The sequence below is a fragment of the Pteropus alecto genome, unplaced genomic scaffold (assembly GCF_000325575.1).
Source record: "Pteropus alecto unplaced genomic scaffold, ASM32557v1 scaffold87, whole genome shotgun sequence".
Taxonomy (NCBI): Eukaryota; Metazoa; Chordata; class Mammalia; order Chiroptera; family Pteropodidae; genus Pteropus; species Pteropus alecto.
In genome coordinates this window covers 8031655-8041066 of record NW_006443225.1, presented here as the reverse complement: position 1 = coordinate 8041066, position 9412 = coordinate 8031655, and the positions used below count along the sequence as shown (strand labels likewise).

At 36.3% G+C, this 9412-nt stretch overlaps 1 protein-coding gene across 1 annotated transcript in view; it reads left to right on the top strand.

Moving 5' to 3' along the window:
- Positions 1–9412, top strand: part of GGH (gamma-glutamyl hydrolase) — a gene marked incomplete at its 5' end in the record, with an annotated part of 17421 nt that overhangs the window by 1961 nt on the left and 6048 nt on the right. Inside the window, 3 exons of the mRNA XM_025041113.1 lie at positions 2187–2237; positions 4610–4694; positions 7173–7363. Coding sequence (XP_024896881.1) covers positions 2187–2237; positions 4610–4694; positions 7173–7363 — 327 coding nt within the window. The remainder of the gene's footprint in view (positions 1–2186; positions 2238–4609; positions 4695–7172; positions 7364–9412) is intronic.

The following is a 9412-nucleotide window of genomic DNA, read 5'->3' as shown; positions in this document are numbered from 1 at the left end:
CCCCTCCCCCTGAAAGGTAGCAATTGGTACCCCATGGCTTGCTTTTGGTTTAAAAATGTGTTATGTTCACACTGCATTTTCAAACATTTTAAACACTTACAAATCAGAAAGCTTCATAAAAGTCTGAATTTCTAGCTTTTTTTTTTTTTTAAGACAATTATCTGGAGCTGATTTTAAATGGAGCAGGTGTTCTCCACTGGCAATAATGCCTGCCACTTCTTTTCATGCTGTGCCTTTTGTCATCATTACCAGGCTTAAGCTGTTTTCTTTTAGTTAGAACTATTTCTCATCCCCTACTGAGAGGGTCTTTTAATTCAGGAAAGTCTGACAACAGGGAAATGATATCTGCATTCAAAGACTGTGACCTGGCCAGTTTTCCCTGCTAGGTCTGTGAGGCACTTGTGTTTGTGATCCGGCCCCCCTCCTCCCACAACATTCAACACTTAAGGCCCTTAATAGTGATAAACAGGGGCCAAACATTCAGTCATAGACAATGCAGGAGTCAATTATGTAGAATTAATGAGTGACTGAAACTAGCCTGTATGGAGTCCCTGAGTGCAACTCAGTGAGCTCAGTCTGTTCTGTTTCCTGATGGGGGCGGTTGCCTTCCTGGTTTAGATGTCCATGGGGAAGATTGTGGGTCCTTACTGATTCCCCTTTTGTTGGCACGATCTGGGAGATTGAACTGGCAGAATACTGGGAATGGGTGAACTCATGTTTTGTCTCCCTGTCGCTTCCCAAGTCAGGGTCACCTGCCCGTTTATCCTCCAAGTAAGAGAGTGGTAATCACCATTGCACTGTCACCCACTGCTTTGTGGCTCTCTGCCAGAAGGATTTTGAACTTCTGAATAGACCTGGGCTTGTAAAGCTCATTTAGACTTAGAGGAGAGCCCACAGGGGTTCACTGGCCAAGCAGAGCTAAGTTCTGGCATTACAGGTATCTACTTACTAATAGGAGAGGTGTTCTAATTTCCCTAAAACTTTTTTCTGGGGCAGAATGAACTGTAATTGATATTTAAACATTAATCTACTTCTTATGTGTCAGGTCGAGAGGGCATTATGCCTCATTATTCTCCTACAGAACCAGAAGTCTGCTAAATGTTAGAAAATTCTTGTACCAATTTCTTGAACATTTTCCCTTGTTCTTATATTTCTTTGAACTTTTGGAAGAGCAAACCCATCTTACTATTGACTTAATTAAAGGTTGTAGCCAATTGTCATAGAATAGTCCCATTTTTTTTCTCTGGAGAAGGTGATAAAAACATCCATAACATGGCGATTGTTAGGAGGCCCCCCCATGAGAAGTTTGATGACTGTGCGTCAGAATAATTAGCTGGGCAACTTAGGCCAGTCTACAGTGATCGTGTAGTCTCCCTAGATGTGAACTCTTCTGACTTCTGAATACACAGTAGTCCCAGATCTTTGAAGTTGGTGGTGGGGGTAGGATGAAGCAAGGATGTGGCATTCATATGTATTGTTTTTATCTGCAGAGCGTCTTGTAGTTTACATGTTAATTTCTTTAGACTTTATATAAAAACTACTGGCTAGCAGAGAAATTGCTGGTACTCTAATCTCATGGTTTTTAAAAAATACTTTAAAAAAAAGTTTCAGTTACAGTTGACATACAGTATTATATTAGTTTCAAGTGTACCACATAGGGATTTGACATTTATTTATGTAACTTAGAAGTGATCACCCCGATAAGTCTAGTACCCATCTGACACTGTACAGTTATTACAATATTATTGATTATATTCTCTATGCTGTACTTTACATCTCTGTGACTCTTTCATAACTGACAACTTGGTCTTCTTAATCTCTTCATCTTTTTCACCCATCTCCCCAATTCCTCTCCCATCTGGCAACCATCAGTTTGTTCTCTGTTACCTCCATATCTCATGGTCTTTAATGTTTTGCATATTAACCATAATTCACAATATTAAGTTATATTAGACCATAAAGAAACATATTTACTTATCTGATTAACAAAACAAGGATGTAATTATGTGGCTTTCACTTAGTTTGAAAAATTCCTCTAGGAAAGTAGAGAGGTAATATTGTCTAGTATTTAAGAGTTATTTTTCATCTGGCTTAAAATTAACGTGGTAACTTCATTTAGAGGCTTACTCTTTAGTTAGGTTTTAAAAGTGGATATTCTGTAACTTTTTTTTTTTGTTTGTTTTCAGGCTTGATCTTACAAAGAAAGAGTATAAAAAGCTTTTTCAATCTCTTAATGGGTAAGTTGCTAGCATTGGCTTGATATAGTATATACAGTATATGTCTATACAGTCGGCTTTTGAAAAAAATTAGGTACAATATTCTGTTTTTATGTAACTGTCATATAATGTTGTAACATTAGTTTTCTGTGTTCTTTTATAGGAATTATTTTGTTGAGAGATATAAAAGCCCTGTAGAGAAGGCAGATTAAGAAATAAATGTTACACTGTAGACATATATAATTTTTTTTTAATGTGTAACATATTCTGTTTTCTTTTAATGAATGTCTTAAATGTTTTGAAGCCACTTTGAATGTCATGGTATATGCTTGGTTAGGGGATTTATAAGTCCTAGGATTCAAGATATTAATTGGTTCTCTTTTCAGAAAGTAATTTGAATAGAACTTAGTTAAAATTATCTCTTCTCTGGCATCACCACAAAAGATATGATTGCTTAGCTCAAAGGAGAGAACTTTTAATCATATGAAAAAATGTTCAACATTACTTATAATTAAAAGAAAGCTCATTATAGCAATTAAAAAACATATTTTAGCTGTCAAGTTGGCAAAGATCAGAAAATTTGCTAACACTCTATGATGAGGAAACAAGTATTCTCTATTTATGAGAGTGTAAGTTACATAGTCTTTTGAGGGGTAGTTTTGCAATATCTATTGACATTTAAAATACACATATCTTTGACTCAGAAAATCCTTTGCAAGGAATTTTATTTTATAAATATGTAACCCCCTATGTGAAGACTTAGGCCCAAACATATGCATTGTAGTATTGTTTGAAATACCCGGAATTTAACAGCCACCCATGAGTCTATCAGTTGGGAATTGGGTAAATAGACCATCTGCATATGATAGAACATTATGCATAAGTTGAAAATGAGCATATCTGTAGATGTTGCTTTGGATCACTATTGGTACTTGAACAGTGTGATATTGTTATACAGAAAAAAAGCAAGGTACATAATGATGTGTATAGAATAGTCCCATTTACTTTGGTTTTTAAGGTAGGGTGAGCAGATATGCATTATAACATTGCTGTCAGGTCAACACAACAGATTTTACTGGTGGTTGTTTCTGATTAGGAGTGGGGTGAAGGAACTCTATTTTACTATAAAGCTTTTATAAAAAGAGCTTTTTAAAAACTTTTTACAGCTGTGTTCATTTATTACAATTTTTTAAAAAGGCTGTGTTCAAATTAAGGAGCCCTGGGATGCAGTTGACCCCGTAAGGTTTTGTGGCGGTGCACAGAAGTGAAAAGGCGGAGCCTGGCTTTAAAGGGGTTTGCCAAGTAGGAGGGAAGTCAAGTTTTACTTTATGAAAGGACTTTGAGGTTAAACATACCAAATTTGATCAGAGGCAGCTTTTAAAATAGTGAATCAATGAAAAGGGAGGACCGCTAATGAGTCTTCACTAAGCTGCTTTTAATTGTAGGGTTTTCTGTACAGTTTTGTGGCAGATGTTCTACCTTACAGTTTAAGTTTTATTCTAGACTGTGATCTTACTAATAGCAAAAATTATTCCTCTGGCTCTCCAAGCTAGTACTGAGCCTGGCTCTTATAAGAAGCAGAATATATTTGTTGAATGAACAACAACCTTAAAAGTGATATTTCATATATCTCATATTTTAAGTATTTTCAAAAATTTAATACATTTAACTTTTATAATATCTTTTGAATATCCTTATTTATTTCAAGGCCTGTTATAATGTTTAAGATTTAAAGTTAATTTAAAAGGTTGGTGTAAAAACATAGTAAATATTTTTCTATATCTCACCTTTATGAGTAGAATAAAATAAAATCAAACATTCACGATTCCTCCTTTATGCTTGTGATTGTGTTCTTTTTCAAAATTTTATTCTGAACTTTTTCAAAGCTCTATTTCTGAAGAAATCTCAGGGTGATAATAAAGAACTGATTTTCACAGATATTTAATTCTAGCCTATATATATTTCTATGACCCATTTGTTCCTTATGTTTAAAAAAGAAATTCTTGGTGAGTCAAAACCAATTCATGATTATAGACATACAATTGGTTTTGGCTCAGCGTAATTTAGATTTAACTTGGAATTTTATCTCTATTTGATTGCTAGCTCTGTGTACTCTCTTCCTCTACTCCATTACTTACCTATAATTTATCTGTACTGAATTTCAAAAATAAACTTGTTTATCAAAGAGGTTTTGGAAGAATATGCGCAAACGTATTCGTAACTGCAATAATTTGTGAATGGGTAGGATTGTAAATATTTCATGTTTTCTTTCTGCCTTAATTTTCTCATTTTCTGTAATGGTCTTACAGCTTATATAATAAGGAAAAAGTTGTCTTAAAAAGATTGTTTTCTGTAGAGGAGGGGTTGAAAGCACCCATTTGGTATTGTTTCAGGGTTCTTTTCCCTGGAGGGAGCGTTAACCTCAAGAGGTCAGGCTATGCCCACGTGGCTAAAATATTTTACAACTTTGCCAGACAGGTGAGTATCAGTTGTTCCTTATTATTCCACATGGGCATTTGTAATTTTCCGTGAGGGTGATTCTTTTTTCAAGCATATGGTAATACTTCCTTTACTACCCTAGCCTCATTGCCCCTTTACCTTTTGAAGCACCTGCTTGGGAGTGGCCAGTGGTGGCTCTCACCCATATTCTAAGTGCTTCCTCTCATTCTGGGATCCAGGGAACCTTCAGAGCCTGCTGACTGGCCCTCTCTATTCGTGCTCACTAACATGAACCAGGTCCTCATGGTAGGTTAGTGAGCTGTTTTTATTATGTAGTAGGCATTGTCCACATGTTATTATTAATTGTCATTTCCTCTTGAAAGCTGCTCTTTGTCTCGACTCATTTCATCCTCCTCAATATTTCTTCACAGTTACCTTAATTTACTTCATGTTCGGTTACCAACGAGAACCTCTTGACCCCTTTGTAATGTCTCGCCTTGGGCCTTCCTTTGCACCATCTCAGACCTTTTACTGTTCTTCCCCTGAACTATTAACAGCAATTATCTAATTAATCTTGCTGGATCTAGTATCTCCCCCCACCCCAGATGTTTCCCTAAAGATCTACTTTTGGCATATGAGATACTTTTTGGAAAACTTTCAGTGGCTGGGATAGATAGCCTATAATCCTTTATAGTCTTTGGGTGAAGACATGTAGCATGTTCATGAACCACCTTTCTCAGCCTTTCCTGATGCAAGTAATTGAAGCCAGGGTGGTATTAACGGCACATACTCTGTCTTCCTTTTAAATCCGTTTAGTCTTTCTTTCTATTCCATCTCAATTTGTATCTTAGCCATCTTTCAAGGCTAAGGTTCTATTCTTCTGCAAGGGTTTCTCAGCCTCCAGCTGCGATAGTGTCCCACTCCCTCTTAACTTTTAGAGTATTTTGTTGTAGAATTTTTGAAACATTTATTTAGTTCCAACTCTGTAATATGACAGGCTCTGTGACCTTAACAGGTTTATATTTTGGAAGGCAGAGTATCTTGAAGTTAGCTGTTCATGTCTCATCAGGTTCCATGGTTCTGACAACTTTTAGAAGTGTTCCGCATTTCAGATTGTATGGTTCTGTGTTCTTAGTATATGCTCAGTGGTTATTCTTTCAAAAACTAGTGAACAAAATTGAAATTTTACAATGTGAATGTTTTAAGATGCATTTGGGAAATATATTTAAACATTATCAATTAGTCATTCTTCTTTTTCTGTCTGGAGATTCTTATGACTAACTTGCTCAATTGAAAAAAAAAGGAACTCAAAGATCTGTTTAAAAAAACAAAACAAAATAATCAGCTACTTGGAAGATTTCAAAACAAAGGAAGAAGGCTTAGCAATCTTGAACTTCTCATTATCTATAGCCACTGGGTCCACCGAGCCCTCATGGAAGAAGGCCTGGGAAATGACCAGTCACCAGTCCGTTAGATCCATCTAGTTTCCCTCTGTGTCTTGCTCTGATAGACTGTGTGGAGCATCACAGCAAATAACAGATGTGGTCCTAGCAAGTGGAGACTTAACATTTAGTTGAGAAATTATATTTGGTAACATATGGAAATAGAACATTTAAACCTTCTTTTGTGTTTATCATAAATGCAGTAAGACCCTTCAACTTAATGCATGAAATTCTATCTTCTAAAAATAAAACTTGCCGGACCAGTATATAAAGTATTAAAATCCTACCTTGGAATAGAAAATATAAGTATTAATGTAACTGTATGTTTTTCTCTGTGAGAAACAGAAACACCCTCACCCCCCAACAATTTCCTCATTTAAAATGGGTTACTGTTAGGTTATACTTTATAGTCTGTGCAAAACAAAACAAAAACTGCTGTTTTTAGAAAAGTTGCAAAACTTATTTCTTATAACTATCAGTGCTTACGGGTTTAATCCTCAGTTAACCAGAAATCTCAGTTGCTAGAATACTTTTACTACCTTCGAAGAAACCCAGTACATTTGCACTTTTTTAGTTGACAATTTATACTCTATGAAAATCTATTTTGCTTTTGCTTAGCCTTTTCCTTACTGACTGTTCCTTTCCTTCCAGATCATGGCTTTCACCTGATTTAAATCTGATTAGCTGAAGGTGGTATAATCCAGCTATTAGTATAAATTCTGAGATAATGGAGGAAGGAGTGTTTTCAAAACCACAGTCATCCAAAGTGACAAGATTTATAGAAGATATAAAAATAGGCATTTATCTAGCATTGTCTTTGGTATTTGTAACATCATGTTGTTTGGTAGTTGACTGGCAGATGTCAGTCTCTTTCTCAGTACAACTGAGGTTGGATAGTTGGGTTGATTAAAACCGAATTATTGGATGGGAACTTGGTCTGAAGAGATTAAGTGATAGCTTACTGGAAAATGTTCAGAAATTCAGGCATAACTCAGGCACCTGCTTTGTAATGATAAACCAAATGTATAAATTTCGTTTTGAAAAGTTTAAATAAGCTTCGTTTTCTCTTTCAAAGAGTTATGATGATGGAGACTATTTTCCTGTGTGGGGCACATGCCTTGGATTCGAAGAGCTTTCATATTTGGTTAGTGGAGAGTACTTATTATCTCAGACAAACACTACTAAAATCACAATGCCATTGAACTTCACGGAAGGTAAGAATTCTCTTTCGACCCTTTTAAAAATATTAACTGGTAGGATTAGTAAGTAGCAAATATCAAAGTAAAAAATGCTTATAACATTTATTAATTTTTAAATTTTTTACGCAGACTGAAAATGTAATCACTTTTGTACTCAAGTTATGAAGATAGCTTAAGAAATTTTGAATTTTGATAATTGGTTCTTCTAGTGGTATGAGGACCATGCATGATTAAGAACTCTAGAATCAGACCTGGTTTTGAATCCTAGCTTTGTCCCTTTGCTTTGGGAATAATTTAACCTCTCTTTCAAGTTTAATTTCCTGATTTGTAAAAGTATTTACCTTGTAGGATTGCTTATGAGGATTAAATAAGATTATGTTTTCCAGGTACAGTGCTAAGCACACGACTGTCATAGGTGTTAGCTATTATTATTACAGTGCACTTTTCCCTTGGCTGTGTGCTCTGGTTCAGCCCCAGCTGGAGCGTACTGCAGTTCCTTTCTGGCACTAACCAGCTGGAGTTAGTGCAGACTCCACAGTTAAAGGGTGTCTCCCCAGCTAGACTGCCCTTATTTTAGACACTGCCCTCAATTCATGTCCTCAGGCCAGCCATACTTCTGACCACCTGGCCACAAATATGGGGAGTCCCAGGAAGCCTTTTAGGTCATTCTATAATTCACTAGAATGACCCACAGAACTCAGGAAAGCGCCATGTTTACAATGACAGTTTCATTACAAAGGATACACACATAGGATGAGGTATCAGGGAGAGTAGGGTGGGGGGATGTGGAGCTTCCATGCCCTCTACCTGCTGAGTCAGGGCACGTCACCCTCCCGACACATCAGTATGTTCACCAGCCGGCAGTCTCCAGTGAGCTTCAGTGTCCAGAGTTTTTATTGGAGTTTCATTGTGAAGGCATGCTTGGTCAAATCATTGGCTCTGTGATTGAACTCAGTTTCTGGTCCCCTTCCCAACCCTGAAGGTTGACCTGACTCAAAGCCTGAATCTACTCTAATCCTGTGGTTAGTCTTTCTCATGACCAGCCTCACTCTGAAGCTATCTAAGGGTCCACCATGAGTCACCTCATTAGCATTACAGAGACACTCCTATCATTCAGGAAATTCCAAAAGTTTTAGAAGCTCCCTGTCAGGAACCCAGGACAAAAACCAGACAAGTTTTTATTATGCTATTCTGTATAAATAGATATGATTCTTGTAGATTACATGCTCTCTAAATCCTCAGAATTGAATGCTACCAACTATTCCTGTTCTCATAAGGATTTTGGATGGAAAGTAATAATAGTTATACATAAAGCCCGTAGAATGCTCTATACTCCTTAAAGGTCTTTCTCATATTATCTCAATCATTGCAAGAACCCTTTGGGAAGTATATATATTAGGTCAGTCAATTTTGGTTGTATGTGGTTAAAACCTAGTTTATACAAAAAAGGAATGAAGCCCACTGAAGTGAGGTACTTACTTTCCTTATCTGAGGCACGGGTATTCTGATGGAAGCCATTAACATCTTCAGTGAGAGGCCTTGTTTGGGGATAGCTGGCTTCATGGCTGGGAACACCTATTGGGAATTTTTTATCCCTTTGCTGGTATTTGAGTCTATGTGTTGGACTCCAGATCCCTCAGTGAGGTATATTGCTTTTTTAGATCTATTTACTGAGTAAAAATTTCTTGGCCTGGTTGATGTTCTTTTTTTAGATTGTTGGTATTATTAACCTTTTAAGTCCCATACACCTTTGAAAATACGTTGAAAGTTTTGGATTCTTTCTTTGGAAAACATACATACACGTGTGGAAAGTTTTACCTGTTTTTCAGTGACATCTAGAGAATGCAAGATTCTCTTGCTTAACTCTGGGGCTAGCCTGCTATTTATCATATCAGAAGAATTTTAGTTATGTTAAAATTCTAGAAGAAAAGTATTTAAATACGGAGCATATTTGAATTTGTATGATAAACTCATTTATGCTTGACCAGGAATATTTCTGTGGAAATGATGGGTTTTGCTTAGTGATCTTGATTGTCTTAATAATGGCCTCTCTTTGGCTATCGATCAGTGACTTCAGTGGATTTTATTTTTTGTGTGTGTTTAAATTATTTAAGGT